This window comes from Pararge aegeria, chromosome 16 (assembly GCF_905163445.1).
Source record: "Pararge aegeria chromosome 16, ilParAegt1.1, whole genome shotgun sequence".
Classification (NCBI taxonomy): Eukaryota; Metazoa; Arthropoda; class Insecta; order Lepidoptera; family Nymphalidae; genus Pararge; species Pararge aegeria.
Genome location: NC_053195.1, coordinates 15,594,117 through 15,620,124, shown reverse-complemented (window position 1 = coordinate 15,620,124; position 26,008 = coordinate 15,594,117). Strand labels below are relative to the sequence as shown.

General features: G+C 35.9%; 4 protein-coding genes across 4 annotated transcripts; 3 read left to right on the top strand and 1 right to left on the bottom strand.

Moving 5' to 3' along the window:
- The first annotated feature begins 986 nt into the window (after positions 1-986).
- LOC120630405 (beta-alanine transporter-like) lies at positions 987-7,901 on the top strand. The gene is made up of 8 exons (XM_039899629.1): positions 987-1,067; positions 1,725-1,934; positions 2,616-2,799; positions 4,397-4,655; positions 5,293-5,542; positions 5,920-6,305; positions 6,721-6,899; positions 7,572-7,901. The coding sequence occupies exons 2-8, from the start codon at positions 1,732-1,734 to the stop codon at positions 7,899-7,901; spliced, it is 1,791 nt and encodes a 596-aa protein (XP_039755563.1). The 5' UTR covers positions 987-1,067; positions 1,725-1,731.
- A 605-nt stretch (positions 7,902-8,506) lies between these two features.
- LOC120630491 (probable cytosolic oligopeptidase A) lies at positions 8,507-12,199 on the top strand. Its single transcript, XM_039899736.1, has 2 exons — positions 8,507-8,727; positions 10,062-12,199. Exons 1-2 carry the CDS (start codon positions 8,636-8,638, stop codon positions 12,136-12,138), a joined length of 2,169 nt encoding a protein of 722 aa, XP_039755670.1. The 5' UTR covers positions 8,507-8,635; the 3' UTR covers positions 12,139-12,199.
- A 981-nt stretch (positions 12,200-13,180) lies between these two features.
- Positions 13,181-16,009, bottom strand: LOC120630595 (dynein assembly factor 4, axonemal-like). Its single transcript, XM_039899860.1, has 3 exons — positions 15,010-16,009; positions 14,130-14,329; positions 13,181-13,414 (listed from the first exon to the last, which is right to left on the bottom strand). Exons 1-3 carry the CDS (start codon positions 16,007-16,009, stop codon positions 13,181-13,183), a joined length of 1,434 nt encoding a protein of 477 aa, XP_039755794.1.
- A 1,338-nt stretch (positions 16,010-17,347) lies between these two features.
- Positions 17,348-24,658, top strand: LOC120630725 (phosphotriesterase-related protein). The gene is made up of 6 exons (XM_039900015.1): positions 17,348-17,662; positions 18,614-18,865; positions 21,495-21,752; positions 22,183-22,347; positions 22,829-23,046; positions 24,219-24,658. Exons 1-6 carry the CDS (start codon positions 17,638-17,640, stop codon positions 24,357-24,359), a joined length of 1,059 nt encoding a protein of 352 aa, XP_039755949.1. The 5' UTR covers positions 17,348-17,637; the 3' UTR covers positions 24,360-24,658.
- The last annotated feature ends 1,350 nt before the right edge of the window (positions 24,659-26,008 follow it).

The following is a 26,008-nucleotide window of genomic DNA, read 5'->3' as shown; positions in this document are numbered from 1 at the left end:
CACGTTGTTTTCCTTCACCGTTTGACGGCCGACTGGCGCAGTGGGCAGCGACCCTGCTTTCTGAGTCCAAGGCCGTGGGTTCGATTCCCACGACTGGAAAGTGTTTGTGTGATGAACGTGAATGTTTATCAGTGTCTGGGTGTTTATCTGTATATTATAAGTATTTATATATATTATTCATAAAAAATATTCATCAGTCATCTTAGTACCCATAACACAAGCTACGCTTACTTTGGGGCTAGATGGGGATGTGTGGATGTATTTTCATAGTAAGTGATATTTTAAAACGCACATCACTCCGGAAACATGCAGAGATGCACTTTACAAACAAAAACTTGAAAAAAATCAAAAGGAAGAGAGACAAATTGTTCATTATAGACTTTACATATTTTACTTTAGTCAATTTTCCGAACTAACACCATTTGTCTTTTAGACAGCAGCTAATGCAACATTACTCGGACTCGAAATTCGATCTTACATTTAATTTACAGTTGGGGCTGCTTGATATACGTAAGTAGTAAGATGGAATCAAGAGTTTTGTATTGAACTCAATAAAAAGTCATCATCATCATTGTCATCATCAATCTGTTACCGGCCCTGATAAAGGTAATCAAATATACTTTATATTTGAAAGAATTAAAGTTTCGTAAAAATCGAAATCGGTCCCACTGAAACGGAACCCGAAATAGGCTTCATGTGAGATGAGTAATAATTGTTAGAGCCTTCCGCATCGAAGCAGCTTGTTAGCCGAAAAAAGTTGATTGGTATTCCCAACACTGACTTCTGAGTTTTTAGTTCCGTTACACTATAGACTACCCTATACCTACACAAGTTTAGGGAAATATCAGGTTTTAATGTAGAGCAGACTTAAAAAATAATTAAAATAATATTATGTTATCCCGCTGTAGATGTAACCGGTAGCGTTTAGGGTCCCAAGTATAGGTAAGCTGCTTATTTGTACATCGCGGCAGTTAGTTGGTCCGACTCGTATGGACAGACATCACTCATAACTAGTTGGATTAGAAACATAACGTCCAGTGACACGACTCTACAGTCGAGTTTCTTTGGTAAATATTAATGTTATTAACAACTATTCTACTAAATATAATTATGGCAATGTCCGTATAAACTGCTGCATGCTAGGTAAACTTAATTTTTAGGTATAGTTTGCTGCATTTTGCACCCTTGTTTGTATAAAACTTATCTGTGGAAACCTGTTATGACTGACTTTTATGTCAACCAATTTGATAACTATTTAGTATTTACAACGGCTGGTTTTCCAATTAAATAAAAAAAAAATAAAAAAAAATCAATCAATCAAAAGGCATATATTTTCGTCTATTAAATGTAGATGTATTTATTTGCATAGACAAGATTTTTTTTTTTTAAGATGCGCAGTTTTTACATAACGTAAAATAGTTTAAAAACAATATACTTTTCCGGAGTTTGCATGTAACAAAAAATCTAAATTAATTAAGATTTGTGTTGCAAGTATTACAGGAAAAATAAAATCATTTCACTAACCAGCTTGGGTTTTTTGCAACAGTCCGCAAAGAATGTATCGCAACTTTAAAATGGGAAAATGGAAAATTTTAAATGTTTAAGGGTTTGGCGCAAATAACAAATTCAAATGACAATGCATTTCTGGTTGCCTCGTTTCATTCTTGCCTTTGGACTTTGTACTAGTCAGCTTTGTCAATCAAATATTTTTTCCTGGTCAATAGGGTCGAAATGGATTTTGACGCGATCCTCGAGGACGTGGGTGAATTCGGCCGCTACCAGAAGCTGGTTATATACTTCATCCTGCTGCCCGCGGTGATCCCATGCGGCTTCCATGCGTACGCGCAGCTTTTTATGGCGGCTGACGTCAAGCATTGGTGCAGGGTACCTGAGCTGGAGTCGCTCGAGGATCTGGAGCTAGCTAGAAACATAAGGTGCGCAATTGGCTGGTTAAAATATATATGTGTAATTGGAATTAGAAGATGCACAGAAGACTGTTGGGAATTATTTTAAATGGTCAGAAGCATAAGTTACCTATGCAGTAGGCGGAGTAAAATAATTTTGCGTGACTTGAATCATAAGGTACCTACTTAGAGGGAAACTTAACAAGCTAGAAAAGTAAGCTGGCTAAAATATTAGTTCGTGGACAGGAAAATAATTTATTCAATCGAATCTCCGGTCAACCGGTGATCCTAGAGGGGGCAGTGCAGTGGTTTCAAAGACGTTTCAGATTTTATTTAGTTTTACATAGTTTATTTTAGGTTTTATTTATAAAACAAATGTGAAAGTGATATTATTGGAAATAAATATTTATGTGTATTAAAAAAATGATTTTATGATTAGGATTACTCCTAGATTATCACTGCTAAGTAAAATAATTTTGCGTAGCTATAAAGATAACTTTCTTAGTAGGCTTATAGGCCGAGTATTATAATTTTGGATGAAAAATTATGTAAATCGGCCTTTTTTTCATCACAATCATCATCAATACAAACGATTGAAGTCCATTGTTGGACATAGATCTGACTAGGGCTGTTTGTTTCACAAAATTTTATTTGTCAAATAAGAAATACAAATAAAGAAGCCCATTGGATTGAAAACATCTTTTTTTTCAGTATACCGCTAGAGTTAAGAAATGAACAGCTGGAGTACTCCCAATGTAGCATGTACAACCTGAACTATTCCGATGTCTTGAACAACTATCCCAGTGTAGATGACAGTCTGGATAAACAGATCATACCCTGCGCTGATGGTTGGGTTTATGAAATGGGCACATACAAAAACACTGTTGTTGTTGAGGTAAGTCCGAATTTGTACCCACAGATTACAATAGTTTACTAACAATAAATTAATTTAAATATTTGTTAATTTCTTATTATAAGCCTGTTGGATTGGCGATTTGCGCAGTGGGCAGCCACCCTGCTTTCTGAGTCCAAGGCCGTGGGTTCGATTCCCACAACTGGACAATATTTGTGTGATGAACATGATTGTTTTTCAGTGTCTGGGTGTTTATCTATATATTATAAGTATTTATGTATATTATTCATCAGTTATCTTAGTATCATTTACCAATAACACAAGCTACGCTTACTTTGGGACTACATGACGATGTGTGTATTGGCGTAGTTTATTTATTTATTTATTAGTTGATTTAAATATTTGCACGCCGAATAACAGAATATGATTTATTAAGATCTATTTTGCACCCATATTCCGCCAAAAAATAATAAAATTATCATCACACAATGAGAAGGGTTTAAGGCCGTAGTCCACCACGCTGGCTCAGTGCGGATTGGTGAACTCCACACACCTTTGAGAACATTATGGAGAAATCTCACGCATGCAGATTTCCTCACGATGTTCAACCTTAAAGCTGGTGATATTGTAATTGCTCAGAACGAACATAATTTAGAAAAGCTAGTAGGTGCGTGCTGTGATTTTGTGCTAATACTGCCATTGAAACACAGATTGGGCATAAATACCTATTCTGTAGACAAATCAATCAAGGTAGTTTTTAAAGCGGAAAATTTTTATTTCCGCTTTAAAAACTACTTAAAATTTATCAGCTAAATTCACCCGGATGGTATAAAGAGGAAAAAAATCTTTTGTATAAAATAAAAATCGAATGAAATTTAAATTTCTATCTCATGCAATAAGCAGAGTTTTAATCACTGTTTTGAATGTTCGCGGGCTTTACTCATCCATAGATAATACACTAATTATTAGCAGATACTTTAAGGTATACTGCATATTATTTTATTTATTTATACTCTTTATTTGCACACAAATAAAAATACAGAAGAAGAGTAAAAAAAACACAGACAGTAGAAGTATACAAAAGGCGGCCTTATCGCTTCGTAGCGATCTCTTCCAGGCAACCTTAGGATAAGGAAAACAAAAGGATAACATACTGCAGGTTGTGCATATTGAAAAAAAATACATTCTAATAACTACATACTAATACTTAAACTAGATTACACAAATAAAATAATATAATAATACATAATATAATAAATATTAAAAAAAAAAATAATAATAAACTAATATATACTATAACATATCATAAATACTAATGTATTTAATAGTAAATACTATTACAAGTCGTCTTGTAACAATGTAAACTATAGTGGTTTTTGACAGCTTATTACTGGTTATGAAAGAATATAATATAACTAGATTAATAAAAATACGTAACTAAGTAAAGTTGGTGCGGTCTACGTTGGCTTGATTGAAGTAAATCATGAATCGATGCGTAACAATCACAATTTAAACATAATTTGTGATTTAAACATTCTAAAGTTTACGTCAAGAAATTACATTTCGTATTTCATTTCAATGCTTTAGGAAATTAAGATCCATGGCCATTTCGTTTTCATTATTTACTTTAATTTCGCAGTGGAACTTAGTATGCAACAAGGACTTCTACCCAACACTGGGCCTGGTACTGCTTGCTGTTGGAGGCATTATAGGAAACTACATCTTCGGCTACCTCCAGGACACTCTAGGAAGAAAACCGTCCTTCTTCATCTACCTGGCCATCGAGTGCGTCTTCGGAGTGGCCACAGCATTCGCTCAGAATTACGTTGTGTGGATAATTTATAGATTTGGCGTCGGCTTCACTGTACCTGCTATTATGGCTACTCCTTACGTTTTGGGTTAGTATTTATTTCAGGAAGCATCAAAAACCAGAAAAGCTTTTTCAAAGCATTAGTACTCTTTATTTACCAGCTACATCATAGCAATTACCTGTTTTTCTTAATGTCTCATAAATAATCCAATGGAATATAACCAGACTGTATCATTCCATACTACGTTATTAAATAAATAACTTCATTCCGAATAGAAAATCAAGTTTTAGCGAAGTGCATATACCTAGAATATTATTTTTGAAGTTAAACTTCTATTGGCGTGTTAGGGAAAAATGATGAGAGTGAATTTTAAAGATGCGCGCGCACACCGTCAAAAAAAAAACCGACACCATGCAGTTAGTTGTAGTCAACATTTTAGTTTTTCTAAAAAAAGTTTGACTGTTGACTTTCAATAATTCAAACAACACCCTTTTTCTATTGTTAGTGTCGTTTTTTCTACAAAAGTAGAATAAGGCGAAAGATAAATTTTTGAAAAGATTTTTATCTTGTTACGCCAAAGAAGTATAACTTCTAACGCGTGTACACACACTTTTTTTTATATATACCTACACACTATAATTACCGAGCTTATTTCTATCAGAATTTCGTACTTCCATATCAACTTAATTTCGAAAATACTAAGTAATTACTTTTCTTCTTGCAGCGATAGAACTTGTGGGACCGAAATGCCGAACTCTGTGCACTATCTTATCAAATATAGCTTACTCCTTGGGCCTCATTCTATTAGCTGGTGTCGTCTACTTGGTCAGAGACTGGCGACATCTGGCTCTAGCTAGTACATTGCCATTTGTGTGCTTCTTCCTCTACATCTGGCCAATGCCAGAAAGTCCACGATGGTTATTGGCGAGGGGACAATTTGAAAAAGCTGAAGTGATATTGAAGAAAATGGCCAGGTACGTATGTTCTTAGCGTCATGAAAATCATACCTTTAGTTAAGTTAGGTTTATCATCTTCCTCAGCGCGTTCGTTTAAATTTTCTGTACTTTTACGTGGTGTACAATCATCATCATCATATAAACCCATTACCGTCCCACTACATGGCACGGGTCTCCTCCCACAATGAGAAGGGGTTAAGGCTGTAGTCCACCACGTAGGCCTAGTGCGAAATGGTGTACAATAAAAGTGTTTTATTCGAGTCGCCATTAATATCCCATTAACAGTTTTTGTACAAGTGAATAGGAGAAAGAGATTGAGAGCTCCAACCTGGCAACACTCCACGTTGCTCTAATGCAGATTAGCAGGTTATGATAAGCAAACATTTTGTCCTCAGAATCAATGGCAAATCCTTACCAGCAAACTACATGGTGCATTTGCGACGTAAATATGAATCAGACAAGCTGAAACAAGATTTAGAAAAGGAGAAGTTGCGCAAATATGGAATACTAGATCTGTTCAGAACACCTAACTTACGGAAGAAGACTATCATCATAACCTTTATCTGGTTCACAAACACTAGTGTGTATGTTGGGCTGTCATACTATGCTCCAGTGCTAGGAGGGGATGAGTTTTTAAACTTCTTTTTAGCTGGTATAGTGGAACTACCCACTTATATGTTCCTGTGGCCATCCATGGAACGATTGGGGAGACGATGGACTTTATGTATGAGTATGGTGGTCGGTGGTATTGCTTGCTTAACTACGTTTTTGGTGCAACATGGTAAGTTATATAAGAAAAAAACATGTGTGTACTTATGTATACGCCTTAGAAGTTATACTTCTTTGGCGTAACAAGATAAAAATCTTTTCAAAAATTTTATCTGTCGCCTTATCCCACGTTTGTAGAAAAAACGACACTAACAATAGAAAAAAGTCAAATGTCAGACCTTTTTTTAGAAAAACTAAAATGTTGACTATAGCTAACTTCATGGTGTCGGTATTTTGTGACGGTGTGCGCGCGCATCGTAAAAATTTACTCTCACCATTTTTCCCTAAAGCGCCAAAAGAAGTATAACTTCAAAAACATATACAAAAAAGATAGAACACCTGATTTATGCGTGAAGAAATAGAACCATTTTTTGACTGTGAACTTATTTTCTTTTACGGCTCTATTTTCAAGCAATATTACTTTTCAGAAACGAATGTGACTCTAGCATTGTACTGCGTGGGAAAGATGGGTATATCTTCAGCGTTTGTGGTGCTACCGTTAATGGCTTCAGAATTATATCCTACAGTTGTTAGAGGACTCGGCATGAGTTTGAGCTCTGTGCTCGGAATGCTTGGACCTATTTTCATCCCGTTAGTGAACTATTTGGTAAGGTTTAAGGCAATTTATTCATTTTTATGTGGACAAACTTAAAGATACTTCGAACTTCCAATATAAACAATAATTATATCATCATCATCATCATCATAGCGGCCCACCACAGGGCACGGGTCTCCACCCAAATGAGAAGAGGTTATACAAATAAGTCCCAATGCTAGCGTTTTATTAAGAAGAAGTATGTTCCCATCAGAACCCCATTGATCCCGCCACAAAAGTCAGAAATGCTTAATACATTTTTGGGTTACCAAGCAACTGAAACCATTTCCGTTTTACCTAATGCCTGATTCGGTAACACGATGTTCGAAAACGTCTTTATGATTGCGAATGTGTAATAATAGCAGTTATATGCGTAACCTAATGAAACGAAAAAGTGTTTAACTTTTACCAGTAACTACCTACTAAACTTAACGGAGGCACGAAATTATTCAACTGGAAAATGTTTGTGTGATAAACAAGAGAGTTTTTGTAGTTTCTGGGTGTTTATCTGTATATTATAAGTAATTCTGTGTATTATATTCATAAAAACAGTTATCTTAGTACTCATAACACAAGCTACGCTTATTTTGGGGCTAGGTGGCGGTGTGTAATGTCGTAGTAAGTATTTATTTTATTTATTTATTATTTATTTTTTCCTAATTTATTTTACCTGTTATATTTCAGGGATCCGATATTATGGTTCTACCCCTCATCATAATGGGAGCATTACTCGTAGCCGGTGGTATCGCAAGCTTGCTTCTGCCAGAAACTCTCAATCAACATTTACCACAGACTCTAGAGGATGGTGAAAGAATGGGCTTAGATACAGACTTTTGTTGCAGCCCGCCAGTTAGAGAAACTAAACCAGACGAGGACGAAAAGGAAAAAGCGAATTGTAAAGATTGCAATGCACTGTGTTCGTGCCAAATGGTGAATGTATCTTTAAATGAAGATGTAGCCGCTGCTATTGACAAAAATAATGAAAAAATAGAATTTGTTGTAGTACGTAAATAAATAGTATGAAACCAGTTGTTACATTATTCTGTGAGTTTTCCATATTTTTAGCTTTGGTGTGTTTAATAGGTACGCGCAATCGCGATACAGATTAATAATTAGTAACCATGATGCACTCGCGTCCTAATGAAATTATTTTAAATAAGATATATTAGGTATTCATGATCATTTATTGCAACAAAAGATCTCACTTTAGAATGTAAAATAATTTTTCAAAAATATACAGTTTTTTATAAACCATTGATAGCCTCCTTATTAATCCCTTTTAGGATGACCGAGTTTGATCCCTAGCACGTCAAGAGAGCCTGATAAGTAATAATAATAATAAATATTTTTATTAACAACAATAAATTACAACATAATATACGTACTGATAATCATATAGTGAATGATAAAATAATTATGATGACAGGAATTTTACTATACTTAATAAAATAAAATTTATTTATTATTTTATTAAAAAAAACACGTTGTTGTCTATGGCCCAAAAGGTGCGAATCTACATATCTAGTAATTTATCTGTGGTACAACAGCTAGAATCCAGGGCCGTATTTAATAATTTAAAAAGAAAGAAAAACTTTGTGATATAATGTCAATGTCAATATCATATGTTTTTCCGGCTGCTTTGCTATTTCAAAAGAAAATAGTAATCGAGCGTTTTAACCAAAAATTGGAATACAAAAATAAATAAAATTCATACAGTAAAAACGCTATTAAGAATTGTTCATTCAGTCATGGCGTCATCTTTTCTGCGTCCTAATATTTTATCGCGTCATTTAAAACGGCCATTTTATCAAAACAAACGTAACTCTGGATATGTAGTTCTGTAAGTGGATTTTCCTTTTATAATAATCTCAAAAAGGGTATCAGCAATATTAAAGATAATCGTAATCATCATCATGATCATCAATCTAAATTAAGTCCCACTGCTCTACACAGGCCTCTCATGGGAGAAATATGCAGCTTAAACCCAACACTGCTCTAATTGCTCTTGGTTAGATACTGCAGCTCTTAGACAATCTTTATTATCAGGTGTTAGTAATAATAATGTGGCTTAACACATTCTCTGAGGCATGTAAAAGATATAGGGCAAATTTACAGTTAGTAACTGAATTGTTTAATGTTGTGTAACCAATGAGACTGATTCTCAAATAATGAGACTGTAGTCTCAATGAGCCACACAAACTTTAATAAGCTCAAGTTATAAGTTATACAGAATAATAATTACTACAGGCTTTATATATATTTATAGAAAATATTAATATAATTTTTTGCTTCCGATGGTCTCAATATCTGACTCAGGAAGAGAGTCAACAGGTGAATTGTTAAATTCATAAAATAACCTAAAAAACAATTCTTAAGGCAGTAAATAGCTAAGGTTGTGATTATAATAAAAATTCTATGTTTTATTCATGTAGACCTTTCACGACCTTTTTTAGATTTCATACAATTCTGTTACCATTATTGTGAGGTGATGGTGATAGTACATTGGTTAACTAAAAATTTTACTGCGCAGTGGGCTGCAACCCTGCATTCTGAGATTGATTCCCACAACTGGAAAATGTTTTTGTGATGAACATGAATGTTTTTCAGTGTCTGGGTGTTTATCTGTATATGATAAGTATCTATGTATATTATTCATAAAAATACTCATCAGTCATCTTAGTAACCGTAAAACAAGCTATGATTACTTTGGGTCAAGATGATGATTTGTGTATTGTTGTAGTAGGTATATTTATTTCTTTACTTATAAAACAAATGGGCTCTGGTGTAAGAAGACCCCAGAACAAACCTAGTTCTTTATGTTACGACAATCTCACAGTCAAATCAATATTCAGCTATGAAGTTAGAGCAATTCATACCAAAGCTTTTTTATCATTCTATGTGAATGTATAATCTTGAATATTATAATAGGATTTTTTGATACACTTATGTTTTATTAATGCTATGAACTAATTGAGAGATGTATGTGGCAGATCTTGAGACATACCAAAAATAAGAATTCTCATTCTGAATCAAACATCAACAGTATAAAAATTTTACTGCTTCAATCAATTTAATCAATGGTAGTAAGCCTACAAGACTACATAATACAAAATAATTCCATTATTTATAGATTAATGTAACATTTATCATTATTATCATAAATCTATTTTTCAGGATCCCAGAGATAGGTGAAGATGCAGACAGAAGTACACTGCTCTCAGAGAATGGCTTGCCGGAATTCACTGATTTAACCATTGAAAAATGCATCGCCACAATCAGCAAACAAAGCTTGGAGTATGAAAATGGAGTCAGACAAATCGAGGAGTCTTGCATAAACTGCAAAAATGCATTTGTGGAAATTTTTCAGCCTCTTGAAAAACTAGATAGCCAATTAGAACTGACATGGGGGATGGCAAAAGCCTTGTACTTGGGGAACAGTTCTTTGATGCCCACAAAGTCCTACATACAAATACACGAAAGAGCTCACAAAGCTAGATCATCAAAATTTAATAGCATTCCAATTTACTATGCTGCTGTTGAAGAAAAAAACCGTTTGAAAAAACTTACAGATGAGGAACAGAGGCTTTTAGACAAATACATATTAGAAGGCAAACTTAATGGTCTTGATGTCAAAGGTGCGAAACGTGATAGACTCGACAATATCTTAAATGAACTACAAAAACAAAGAAGTACAATAAGACAAAAGGTTTCTGTTGCTACTAAAGTGTTTAGTAGCATTATAAATAATGAGTTAGTAGCCAAAGAGTTTCCCGAAAGTCTTGCAAAAGTAATGTCTATTAACCATGAAGCAGATAAGGGCCCTTGGAAAATAACATTACAACCGCACATCTATGAACCATTTATGCAGTACTGCCCTGATAGAAGCTTAAGGTGGAATGCATGGCAAGCACATGTACAACGATGTTCAGGATATACTAACAAGGACTTTGAAACCAGCACAAATATAGAAAAGTTAAGGGGTTACAGATCAGAACAAGCATTTATATTGGGTTATGATTCATTTGTTGATATGAGTATGGAAACGAAAATGGCTGGATCCTTAGAAAATGTTATTAATGTTCTTGATAATCTTCTAACAACGGCTCGACCAATGCAGGAAGTTGAACTTGATACATTACAGAATTATGCTAACGACAGAGGTTTCGATTCAAAATTAGAGCATTGGGATATCCCATACTGGCAAAGAAAACAAAAATGGTCTCTCTACAGTTTTGACGAGAACAAAATCCGCGAATACTTTCCACTACCCAAAGTTATTAACAGCCTTTTCAATTTGTGTAGTAACCTCTTCAAAATACAAATCGTTGAAAGGTCTGACACGCACACTTGGCATAAGGATGTAAAATATTACGATATTTACGATGAAACGTATAACAAACCTGTAGCTGGATTCTATCTGGATCCCTATGCCAGAGAAGACGAAAAGATTCGCGTGTACGATGACGCAGGATGGCATGTATCGATCCGCCAAAAGAATTTTGCCACGTCCACACAACCTCTCTCTGCTCTGATTTTTAATTTCCAACCGCCGTCTGATGGAAAACAGTCTTTATTAACATTCAAGGAAGTGAGCGCGTTGTTCCAAAGATTTGGGCACGCACTCCGACATTTACTCACGACTGCAAACTATTCCGAAGTAGCTGGATTGTCCAACGTAGAATGGGATGCGGCGGAAGTGTGCGGACAAGTGATGACGCATTGGCTCTACGACCAACACACTGTCCAGTCAATCAGTGGCCACTATAGAACTGATGAACCGTTGCCAGAAGAGATAATCCAAAATTTGCAGAACATTAGAAGACATATGGCGGGTTACGATTTATGCAAAGAATTGTATCTCTCGCGATTGGATTTAGAATTGCACTCGAAAAAGACTTTCTGGAGGGATGTTGTAATGGAACTCTGGCCAAAATATAATGTGTTGCCGTTCGATAAATACGACTCCCACCTTCTTTCGTTCACGAAAATATTTTCCGAGGAATGGGGGGCTGCGTACTACTGCCATTTGTGGTCGAAAATGATCGCCGCTGACATTTATAGCGCTTTCGACGAAGCCAGAGAGAGCAATCAAGATATTTTAACCATCAGTAGAAGATATAGAGATACTTTCTTAGCGACTGGAGGTAGTTGCCACCCAAGCGAGGTGTTCAGAAGGTTCCGCGGTAGAGATCCGTCGCCTCATGCATTGTTGAACAATCTTGGGCTCACGAAAAAGAACGTAAATGAATAGAATGACGTAGTAAATTCATGATTGTATATTATAATTTAATAATTACTATTATAGTGTTTAATTAAAACGAATCTTTTATTGCTACAATATCATTTGAATGTATTGTCGTGCTGTTTCTGTAACTATAAATTGACACGTCACCTTTTACCACAGATGAAGGAGTCGGCTTTAAGACAGGACAATCTTATACTAATATATAAAGCTAAAGAGTTTGTTTGTTTGTTTACTTGAACGCCACGACTACTGGTCCGAATTGAAAAAATATTTTAGTGTTGGATAACCTACTTATCGATGAAGTAGAAGCGACGAGCGCTTCGTGTGCGGTTAAAGTTTCGATAAAATCATGTTTGATAAAGTAGTACCCCTTTAAAAGTTCGCGACAGCATATGTCTATCTATTAAGGTTGCATTATACGTTTATACCAATACGTTTGGTTGCGTCGGAACTGGTTATGGATTGTTTGACTTCCCCAAATGGGTCGGAACATGGGGTTTCAATTAAAAATGAAAAAAATGCTTGGACATCAATTTAATGCTGTAATAATAACCTAGGACAAGCGATAGGTGTGGATAATTATTATTTAAATGTAACTAAATTCCATTTAACTTAACAAGTAGGTGAGGATGTTCGATTGGAAAACCGTGTATACAACATGTAACCGCATTAAGAAATACTGTGGGAGAGTGCATTAGTATATTTCATAAGGAATCAACAATATTAAATCAAAGAAGAAGAAGTATTATTCCATACAAACTAATTCAAAAGTGTTAACTTATTGAAGATAAAAGACCGACACGCGCATAGTACCTACGCTACGCGGCGCGTACCTAAAAAAGTGACAATAGTCACTTGATTTTAATTTTGCACGTTATGTCAGGGCTGTATCTGATTTCTTTCAGTAAAAACTATGGCAGTGGTTTACTCAAAAACTTTTAGCATTTATGTTTCACAGATAAGTCTCAGAGACAGTAAAAAGTGTACCTCTAAAGACTATGAAGCGTTATTTCGGTTTTCATTTACAGGTTGTATAAATCAAATGCCTTTAATCTGAATCAGGATTCTGTTCCCATGCTCTCTCCATATCATATATATCTTTCTTGATTGTTTCGTCTTCCGGCAACAATTTGGCGGCTGCTTTCATTTCGTCTATTGCTTTGTTTAAATAGCCCAAACGGGCAAGGGCCGCTCCCCTTCGAGCGATGCATTTTGCCCGACTGCGGCGATTGCCTTCACACGGCGGTTTCATAAGGTCCAAGGCAGTTGAACAATCTGTTGCCTGAAAGTAGTCAATAAATTTTAGCAGTAGACCTTCTTGAAACATGGCTCTTTCAGGAAAAACTACTGCTGATGCTGATTTCTGCCGCAAAGCAGTATTGATGCAATGCTGTGTTCCTGTCTGAGGGACGTGGTTGCCGGTGTTATTACTGGCACATGTGGCTTAACACATGCGCCTTTGGTTGATGGACACAGAGTGGCTAGTCGATGTACGTGTTCCTTGCATGCCCTGCTTAGTGTTGCCATTTGATTGGTCTGGCAGTTATTACTATAAAAAAAGGTAATAATCTATTGCAGTGTTGAGAGTAACTCTATGTGATCAAATCAGAAATGAGATCCGTAGAAGAACCAGAGTTATCAACATAGCTCAGCGAATGGAAAGCTAAAGTGGAAATGGGCGGGGCACATAGCTCGGAGAACCGATGGACGTTGGGCTTCCAAGGTGCTTGAATGGCGATCCCACACAGGTGAACTCAGCTTTGGTCGGCCCCCAACGAGGTGGACAGACGACATCAAACGAATAGCACTCTTTGATTTACGAATGTAAGGATACTGGACCATATTTGACTGGTGCTGTGTATAATATTATTCATCATCATCCTCGTGGTGGACTACTGCTTAAACTCTGATTTTTCTTGGAGGAAACACGATCATGATGATAATGAAATATTTTATCTGTGGATCTAAAGTTTTAAAAAGTGTGTATAACATCTTACACATTTATTAAAGTTTCCCAGTGCGAAATGAGTGACGGATCTATTGGCATAAAGACTTGGCAATTTATCCGATAAAGTGATGCCGTGCGTATAAGCGCTTATGGCGCCCAAATAGTTGCCACTCCGGAAGAATTCGTCGCCTTTCTCTTTGCACCATTGAGGATCTTGTTCTTCTGGACGCAGATCTTCGGATACAAACCCTGAAATACAAAAGACGTTGGAGCAATTCAAGCGTCTCAAAAGCTAAAAAAGTGGGCAGGTAAGTAGTACAGGTTACTGGTACTGCTCGGGATGATATAAAAGATTATACTAAGTATGTATACCTACTCTAGTTTAGCCAACTTTCGGGATGTGGTTAAAACTAGTATATTTTTTTTACGTAGGCAAGGTAATTCGTAGTATGATTTGATAGCATACTTAGTAATGTCTATTTACTGTACATGTAGCGGTCATGACAATATTTGAATAGCACCCTAGTTTAAAGCACTCTGACGGTCTGTCTTTTATATAGGGCTTGCGTTAGAAGTTGAATCGAGATTAGGTCGAGGAGTAGGGTAGGGTAGAGGGAGTAGGTTCGAGACCCTACAGAATTTATAAAACCATCCAATCTCTGTCGACTAATATTTTAGCACTCTGATGTTCTGTCTATTTTATGGGACTTGCTTTAAAGATGTATTTCTACTACGAGATCTATAAAACCCGATCCGATCTATGTCCAAATAGCCGTGTATTCATGCAGAATGGAGGATTTAGCAGCACTATATACGAGTATTTTATGTTGGTTTAGAAGATTACTTGGCTTACTTAGCTACACTGTAAATTTTTGATTGACCTAACACTCTGAAAGCGCTGCAGGTATCACGATGTTATTCTAACTTACCGGTAGCCCTTCTTGCCATTGTTATATTTTTCAACCACGCCTCTTCTTCTTGGGCAGTAGATTCCCTACTTGGTGTTGGAAAAGTTCGCAGTGTATGCGTTATCTCTAAATTGGCCATTTGCCTTAATTTCGGCAAAACCCTTTTAGCCGTTTCTTCCTTTTTCTTTTCAACATATTCAGATTTTACTACTTTCTTTTCTGGTTTCGGTATAACTACTTGCTTTTTGTGTTGGCTTGCAAATTCGCTAGTTTTACTATAATTTTGCTTGCTAGGATCTTTTTTTAATTCATTTATTTTGGTTTTGTCCGATATATCTTCATCTTCTGAGGATGGTAGTTCAACTATTTTAACGCCAGAGCTTTTTAAACCCATAAAATTTTGTTTACGATTCTCAATTGCAGATAAGCTTCCTTTTTCGGTAGCTTCATCATTTTCTAACGATGGCAATTCAATAATTTTAACACCTGATCCATTTGTTTGTTTAAAATTTTGATAATTTTGATCTGTAGATATTCTCCACTTTTCTAAATCATCCATAGCTCTTTTACACTGTTCATTTCTTCTCGAGTCCATAATGTCGTGTTGTTTACTATCAATATCCATTGCTTTTTGAACCGTAAATCTATCTAAATGACTTTTCTTTATTGCTTTATCTTCAGCTTCCTGTTTAGCTTTTTGTTGGCATTCTTCCAGTATCTTTTGCCGAATTACCATTTTATCTTCCTTTGTCAAGATCTTTTCTAAATATTCCCATTCGGTATCATCTCTTTTTATTAAATCTAGCAAAATAACATCGTCCTTTACTATACATTTGCTTTTTTTAATATCAACATCATGCAGTAAAAATACTTCAAACAGAAATGGCCTAAAATGTGCTTTAACATAACAATCTGTTGTAAAAAGATCTACCTTTTCCTTATAAACTGGATCTAGCGGAACTCTTATATGAACGGTAGTGGAACTTTGAATCCACGAGTAGTCTTTTACTAAAATCGGCATATTGGAAAATTAGGAAAACTTACGATATTTTAAAGTGAGTTTGTTGTCAACCGTTGTGAACAACAGACATTGATTTAATATACTATCTGACAATAGGAAACACGTTTCATATTTACCCGTTTCCATGACAATTTCGTACCTACTATAATGAGCTGATACGATTTGAGCTGCGAATGAAATAAAAATAGTTCGCTGCTTTTGGACTTATATCTATACTTAGCTTTTGAAGAAGCATCTTAAGCTCTTACTTATAAAATGACAAGAAAAGCTGTATAATATGTTGACAGCTACCTAAAAGTTGAATCATATGTGCGGGTATCTAGTAGGTACATTAGGCTCTTATGATTTGTCAAATAAATAAGTAAATGAATAGACTGAATGTCTGGTATATTATACAACGTGTAAATGAAAACCGAAATAATACTTTACAGGCTTTAGAGATTCATTATGTACTGTCTCTGAAACTTATCTGTGGAACCGAAAACCTAATAGTTTTTGAGTAAACCACTGCATTAGTTAATACTGAAAGAATTAAAATCATGTGACTCCTCTCACTTAATTAGGTACGCGTCGCATAGCGTAGGTAATATGTGCGTGTCGGTCTTTTATCTTCAATAGGGTTGTCATAAGTAAACGCTAAGAATGTTGTGAAATAGCTTGTATGAAAAAATAAATATGTTTCTTTTGGTTTAATATTCTTACGGGGTGATTCCTCATGGAATATACTTATGCATCCTTCAACATTATTTCGTAATTAAGTTACACGTTGTATTTAACTCAAATGATTTATTAGTCATTGTCGGTGTTAAGCATTAAACTAGAAGCGTTTGAAGTAGTCCATACCTGCAGGGCTAGCTCGGGCAGAAGACAAAAATTATATCCCCCGATTATATCCCCTGACAGGGGATATAACTAACGTGTCAACCTGCTTAATCACTTTAACAAGGAATAGAAGAAGTTTACCCCCGTTTATTATTACACATTTATTGTTTGAATATTTCCACTGGTACACCAGTGCTCTCAGAGTTGATAAAGCCGTGGGAGAAGATACATTTATATCCTTTCCCACTGATATAATTGTCCACTGCCCATGCTGGGGTCATTTAGAAATAATGATTCAGGAAAATTCACGAGCAGGGAATTGCAGCCAGTACCTCCCACGAAGTACCACGACAAACACTGCATCGTCACAGATGTCAAAGTACTCATCAAAAGATTGCCTGTAAGGCTTATTTTCGCGCTGCTCAATGATAGTCAAATTTAGGTCACGGCTACGGAGCTGTTTTCATCTAGCTAGATCAGTTCAGTTGCGTAGATGTTGCTGGATGGTCAGCTATTTTTGTACAAAAAAATTGAAGTTTACTGACTTCTTGAATTTTTTAAGAGATTCATGATTTTTTTTACGTTAATAGGAATTTGTTTTTGCTAAGTGTAGTTTCAAATATGATATTTGTTTATGTTTATATGCTATGTAGATATAATGCTTGCGATAAACGGTTCATAAATTAATTTTATAAATAAACAAGTCTCTTATCAAACTTGTCACGCAACGTGTGTAACTAAACGTTTATTTAGGTGCATAGTATAATTATTTTAAACGTTTTTATGCTTCGCCTGTTTAAGTTATCATGAGCTCAGGAAAAATTCAAACTGGTGAGTTGAAATTTCTCAATAGGACTATATTAATACTTAGTATTATGACACAGAGAATTTTTCCGATAAACATAAAAATTGTTTTAACATGGGTATTTCGTTAAAAATATTGTAATAAGGATAGCACTATTTTTAGGCGATTAAATTTTGTTTAATTTAGAGATTTGTTAATAGGTATGAGAACCGAGGGCCACTGTGCGTTATGTATCCACAATTGATGAGAGAGATTTTATAAATCTCAAATTAATGCCCTTTGACTGAAACCGTGAATGTTATACTAATATTTAAAGCCGAAGAGTTTGTTTGTTTGTTTACTTGAACGCGATGATCTCGGGAACTACCTACTGGTCTAATTTGAAAAATTCATTCAGTGTTGGATTGACAATTTATATAGGAAGGCTATATATTATCACGCTGAGACCAAAAGCATAGCACCAATGGAGAATGTTTCAACTTCCGATTTTGACATGGGCAGCGACCCTGCTTTCTGAGTCCAAGGCCGTGGGTTCGATTCTCACAACTGGAAAATGGTTGTGTGATGAACATGAGTGTTTTTCGGTGTCTGGGTGTTTATCTGTATTTTATAACTATTTATGTAAAATATTCATCAGTCATTTTAGCAACCATTACACAAACTACAGGCTACTTTGGGGCTAGATGGCGATGTGTGTATTGTCGTATTATATTTATTTATTTATAAACTCAAACTGTTAAAGTTTCGGTAAAACATGTACGACAAAGTTGTTCCCCTTTAATAGTTCCAGATCTTATAAAGTTAACTTAAATACGGACGAAGTCACGAGGGACTGCTCCTTGATTGAAACAATGAACCTTGACTATTTTTTCAATCTTGGTTCTAAATATAATCCAAAACAAATAATTAACTTTTTTACTCAGGCCGCTATCTGGAATGCGTGAGGAAGTTTCGCCTTAAAATTGTCTCGTTTTCAGTAAGAGGAGATGTGCAACCCGAAGTCTTAGGAAGGACTTTAACTCATGAGCACCTTTGTATGAAATTCACTCATTTTTACCGGGAACCCCCGAAAGAGATAGAGAACAATTTCAACGAAGGTTTCACGTGCAGTAAGATTGGATACATCAGGCAGTTTCCATACAGTTCTCGTTACAATCTGTTGTTAAATGATCCAGACGCACGGGATGCTGTGTCAAGTGATGTTCAGCTATATAAATCACTTGGCGGAGGTATATAAAAACGTTGGATTGATCATCATCATAACAGCAATACATACTCAACCCCACAAAGGAGTTCTGCCCCTTTCGCAGACGATATGCAAGTATCAAAAAGGAGAATGCCGGAACACGGTTTCGTTTGGTGCCTCATTTAAATTGGTATCAAAAATTAAGTTTTGTTTTTTAAAATGTTCGTGTTGACGGCCGATTGGCGCAGTTTGCAGCGATCCTGCTTTCTGAGCCCCAGGCCGTGGGTTGATGGTACTGGAAAATGTCTGTGTGATGAGCATGTATATTTTTCAGTGTCTGGGTGTTTATATGTCTATTTTAAGTATTTATGTATGTTATTCAAAAAAATATTCATCAGTTGTCTTAGTACCCATAACACAAGCTACGCTTACTTTGGGGCTAGATGGCGATGCGTGTATTGTCCTAATATATTTATTTATTTATTTAAAAAACCCTCTCAAATCACAAGCCTTAACTTCGACGGTTAAAAAATCTTTTAATGAAATAGATTAGTGGTTCTAATATATTGTGAACAGTACCATCAATATGTAGGTACAATAATCGCATGTGTCAAAAATAACCTTAATTCACGAACTTCATTTGCATTTAACTCTTAAATCCGGCGAACTAGAGTTTTAATGTTTTTGGTAATGTATTGTAATTAAAAATGAAATAAATTCCAAAGAGGAACCTTATAAGTACTATGTGAAACCAAATCCCATACTTCATCCGGCATTCTCCTTTATGTCTGTTTCTAGTAAGTCGATTATTAATATCAATGTTTTGTTTATATAGAGTAATATTTTGTCGTATCATATTTTGGTCTCCTTCCATAACGAGAAGGGTCCGCAGTCCACCACGCTAGCTAAGTGCGGAATAGTGGGCTTCATATTATGGAGAACTCTCAGGCATGCTGGTTTCCTCACGACGTTTCAATGCAGTTTTGATAATATGGCTTAATTCGGTGATTTAATCTTTCTTCGTGAAATTTTGAGGATTTTTTATAAGTTACTAGCGTATCCAGCCCGCTTCGCCGGGCTAGATTTTGCTTTATTTTATTTAAACAATAAACTTACAACATTAAATTTTTAATTTAAGTCTCATAATAAAAAAAATTAAATAATTTATTTCTCTCTGTATTCATTCTCTTCTATTCTCTTTTCAAGCGGGTGAAGATCATTATCTACACCCATGTACACCCATCAATAGAATATCATCATAGTACATAAAAGCTGTATTTGACAGTTCAAAAATAGGAATGCTCCGATCGTCACCAAACTTTACAGGATTACTCGCCAGGTCAATCCGGAGATTCCCTGAAAGTTTCATTGAAATCGGTCCAGCCGTTTCGGAGCCTATACGAAACACACCCACACACTTTCCCTTTTATATATATAGATAATGAAATCTTTTACAAACTAATAACAACAAGTTGAATTTATTAACTTATGTTAACTAAATTTAGATCCTTAAGTTCTGAAAATAAAGTGACAAAAACAAAATAAACAAGCTATACGACTATATATTACTATTTTACTATTTTATATTAAGGCCGATTGGAACAGTGGGCAGTGCTTTCTCAGTGCAAGGCCGTGGGTTCGATTCTCACAACTGGAAAATGTTTGTGTGATGAGCATGAATATTTTTCAGTGTCTGGGTGTTTATGTGGATATTATAAGTATTTATGTATAAATTCAAATTCAAATTCAAAATGTCTTTGTTTATGTAGGTCAATCACAGGCACTTATTAAGCGTTCATACATATTTGTTTACATAATTGTAAGGAGATGGTAAGAACTTCGTTCGCCAACTTAAATCTAAAGCTACGAGGGTTCTTAACGCACCCTGGTCTAAGAAGAGCCCACAGTAAACTTAGCCGGGTTTTTTTTTGTTATCACCATCTCCCAGTAAATTTATGTTAAGCTATGAAACTAGCCACACACCCAAGCTTTTTTATCGTTTGAGTAATACTTAATATTATAATTGGATTTTTTACTGTAAGCTTACGTTTTATATAAACTTTGAACTTATTGAGAGACATCTCAAAGATTTCATTTGGTAATTTTTTATAAAATAATATACATTGAATGAATTTGCAATTTTGTGTAGCCTAGTAAACGGCACGAGTTTATTTTTGCTTCTAACATAAGGCCCTTTTCCCTTGGTACGTTAATATAGTCTCCGGATGATGATAATATTTAATAAACCCAACACAGTTTTACAATATAGGCGTCGGCGATCTAACATACCTATAAGGCGATCAAGAATACCAGCGTTGTGGGTAAAAGCTGAGTCAGAACATTTTTATTGGCACGACACATCATAGACTTAAACTATTAATAATTAAGCATAAAATTTTTAGTTCCTCCGTATGTAAGTCTGTTTGTGTTGTTCTGGTAAATAAACAAATATTGGAATTGAGGTTATATCTTATTATTATCTATGATGTAAACAAAAAAAACTTTGTTTGTAAATGGTGTTGCTAGATATAACTATTTTGACATTCGATTTTTGAAATTGAATTTTTGTAGTCGTTTTTATTATTAAATAATATCGTAATTAGTATTCATTGCATTATTGCATAAACAAATTCTACTCTATTCTATTCTATACTTAGTAATATAATACACAGGGAGCATAGTGGAAAACACAACATTAGGCCTTGAGAGAGACATTGGATTTTACAAGCGAGTCTCTGAATCGACGGATGTACACATTGTCGCTGGCACAGGACACTACATAGCTGATCTGCAATCAGAAAATACCCTGAGGAGCACTAAGGAAGATCTATACAACCATATGCTGGAGGAATTAACTCGAGGATGTGTGGATTATCCGTCAGTTAAAGCCGGTTTTATGGGAGAGATAGCTAGCGTGTGGCCTTTGAGAGGTTTGTAGATAACTGACCCTCAAAAAACTATGGTAGGTTCACCTCACAATGAATACAGGCAATACACAAATCAATAAGCACTCTTTTATTGTAGACCAACAACAACATTTCTCCTCTCTGACAGTTTAGAGGAAGGGAGTGAGAGCTATAACTCTTCTCAAAAGTGGCTTGATAAACTTTAACGACTTCTATCACTCGTTAGTGATAATAACCAGAAATGACAAACAACCATGGCAAAGACCTAACCCAGTCGCTGGACGGATAGCAAAGCAATCGCAGTGTATCTTTTTATCTACAATAACAAAAAACTCTAAATCTAAATTAAAGCAATTCGTAGAACTAAAGTTCTATTTAGTTATTATAGCATTTAGTTATTCTTGTGATTTTATTTTAAACCCTGTACTCCCTGCAACCCTCACCGACTGTACAGATTTCGAAAGCAGAGCAATATCGGCAGCGGGAGAACTCCAGGCGCAAATCGGCTGCGGGGTCAGCTTCCATCCGCATCGCGATCCCGAGGCGCCTTTTGAGATCATCCGTCTCTACGCTGAGGCAGGCGGCAAGGTCGACAAGGCTGTCATGTCACATTTAGACCGTAAGGCAATTTCTACTTTAATACTGTTGAAGGCTGCATATTTCATAAGGAATCACCCTGTAAAAATATGAAACCAAAAGAAGCATAAGTATTTATTTTTCCATACAAACTAATTCAAAATATTCCAAGTGGCTACTTACAGTGGCGTGCACTGGGTTTCTTACCAGGGTGTGCATACAGCAGGAAAATTGCATAAAATGGAAAAATACTCCTCTTATACGGGCTATATTTCAATTTTAGGGTATGCAGTGCTTTTGTGCATGTATGAAGTGCACGACACTGGCTACTTATGACAACCCTACTGAAGATCAAAGACCGATACATGGACAACTTGAAATTCACGAGCAACTTGTTTATATAAAACCTCTTTTGGTGAGCTCACCTTGGAAGTTAAACCATCTGGTATCCCGTTATGGCAAACGCTGGAGTACAAATTACCCTCTGCGCCTTAATATCAATTAAATGCCAACTCTTTTTTCAGGTACATTACTCGACCCAGCAAAACTTCTGGAGTTTTCTAAACTGGGTTCCTACTGCCAGTTCGATCTATTCGGTACCGAGGTGTCATACTACCAGCTGAATGTGGACACAGATATGCCTTCCGATGCTCAGAGGATCGTCATGATCAAACAGTTAGTTAGCGAGGGCAAAGAAGACAAGATATTGATGTCCCATGATATACACACTAAACACAGATTGGTGAGGATTTCAAGTATCATTTTTTTTTCTTTTTAATATTTAAATATTATTGATAGACTAAGCAGATAGATGAAGCGGTGATAGGGCGTAAGCTCGATATCACTTTCGGGTGGTCGAGTTCGTTTCCCAGCACGCACCTCTAACTTTTCAAAGTTATGTGCGTTTTATGTGATTAAAATATCACTTGCTTCAACGGTGAAGGGAAACATCGTGAGGAAACCTGCATGCCTGAGAGTTCTACATCATGTTCTCAAAGGTGTGTGAAGCTCCAATCCGCGCTGGGCCAGCGTGGTGGACTACGGCCTCAACCCCTTCTTATTGTGGGGGGAGACCCGTGCTCTGTAGTGGGCCGGTAATGGGTTGATGTGATGATGAAGCAGATAGCCCACCTGATAGTAAGTCAAACACCATCCTACAAACAGAGCAGAACTTTGCAACGCATCCTACAAAGTGTTGCCCTGGGTCCATCTTGGTCCATCCATCATCAATCTGGGTCATCAGGGTCGTACTTTTGATCTATTTGTGTACACTAGTTTATGTATTAGTATGTAGTTATTCATGTACCACCAGCAGTCTATTCAACTTTTCTTTATTTTCCTAATTCAAAGGTTGCCTGGCAGAGATCGCTATTAAGCGATAAGGCCGCCTTTTGTATTCATCTTTTTTCTATATGTTTCTGTTTTTATTATATTTTGTATATGCTAATGTTGTGCTATACAAATAAAGAGTTTAATAATAATAATAAATAATATTTATATTATAAGTACTTGTGTATATTATTCATAAAAATATTCACCAGTTATCTTAATACACAAGCTGCGCTTACTTTGGGGCTAGATGGCGATGTGTATGTGTATAATAAATAAATAAATAAATAAATATACTACGACAATACACACATCGCCACCTAGCCCCAAAGTAAGCGTAGCTTGTGTTATGGGTACTAAGATGACTGATGTAGTATATTCATTTATATATTCAGTATGTTGTAGTATATTCATTTATTTAATAAAAAAAAAACCTAAAATACGAAAATCAGGCACTGTTCGAGCTGACACTGCTGGTACAGAAAACCGTTACACCGCCATCCAACAAAAGCGCCACCATCTTGTTTTTATCACCCATTTTCTACATCACCCGTAATTTTTCACCCACCTTGTGTATATTTGCAGACGAAATTCGGCGGGCACGGCTACAGTCATATAATAACGAATGTGCTTCCGAGGTTGAAGAACAAAGGATTAACGCAGGAGGTCATCGATAAGATTACTATTGACAACCCAGCCAAATGGCTTACCATGGCGAATGCTTGAAACTGTACGAAGACCAATTTCTATATAAAACGCGTTAAGTTACTAATTATTTGATTCTGTTGTTGCCATCATTTCATTTTGAGTTAAGCCATTCTGCATTTACAACGTGTAAATGAAAACCGAAATAATACTTCATAGGTTTTCGTGGTGCATTATGCACTGTCTCAGAGACTTATATGCGGAAACGAAAACATAATAGTTTTTGAGCAAACCACTGCCATAATTTAACTGAAGGATATATCACATGCCAAATTAAAATCATGTGACTCCCGCCACTTTATTAGGTACTTACGCGTTTCGTGTCGGTCTTTTATCTTCAATAGGACACGAATTTTTTGAATTCGTGTGTATAGAAAAATTTATTTGCATTTTATGATTTAATATTTTTACAGGGTGATTATTTATGAAATTTACTAATGCTTCCTCCAAATTATTTCGTAATTCTGTTACACGTTAGTTAAATGAATTTCGTTATTAAAGAGTTTTCTATAGCGGTATACCTTTTTTTTAAATAAAAAATACTTGACGTATACCACTTCTATGGGGGAAACGGAGTAGTTATGTGGGACTAGCACCCATTTAAAACTCTGTGTGTCCCTCGATAGACCTATAAGTGAAAGTACGGTGTTAACTAGCATCTTCCCCGCACTCTCGCCAGGGTTTTGATCGCCAATGCATGGCGGGTCCCATCGTCGATGGTAGCGTGCTCGCTGCAGATTCTTCCAGAGAAGATTTAACGTAACTAATTCGCAAAAGCTTATATTCTAATCTATTTTTTATTTTTTTTTGGTTTATATTTTGAATCAAGGAATAATAAAAAGCTTTTTTTTTAAATTTTTTTTTTTAATTTATATAATAAGTTTATTTTCATTACATCGTTAGCCTAATACCATAACGTTAAAATAGAGTGGTTAAACGGTAAATAGCCTATTTACTAGTATTTACTAATGTAAATACTAATATTACTTAATCATAATGTGGCGGCCCCGCACGCAAGAAGTCTTCCGAATCGCTTTTTTTTTATTCCTCTTGAAGCAATGAATGCAATCTTACCTGCTTATGTGATGATGCAGACTAAGATGGTAAGGAACTCAATTGGGGGTATGGCCGCAGTGGCATGCACTTCATACATGCACAAAAGCACTGCATATTATGCAATTTTCCTGGTGTATGCATACCCAGGTAAGAAACCCAGTGCACGCCACTGGCAGTTCTACTGATAATAGGCCCATAGGTAATCGGTTTCTACGCGACATAATATTTTTTTTTAGCCTATAGACAGAGCTAAACATCCCGGGGTATGCAAGTTACACGTTGTTTAAAGTGCTCTGTCTCCATCAAACTGAGGCATGGGTGTTAAGTCTGAGTACTGAGGCAGGCAGGCTGGCTACCGAGGGGGTTTTAGTGGGTAGAAATCCCACATAACCCAAATTCTCCCACAGAGAAATCTTTTAAGAAGATCCCCCCCCGTAAAAAAAAAATAGGTGTTAAGCCTCATGAGCCTATCATTGCACCTGCAGACGCCCTTCAGGCAGCACACAGGAATGCTACTTGGCGGCAGAAATATGCAAGTCAGTAGTTATTCCAGGACAAGCTCTGTTACAAAAAGCTACGATATTTGGTGGAGGATCACGAGGTCAATCTGAAGT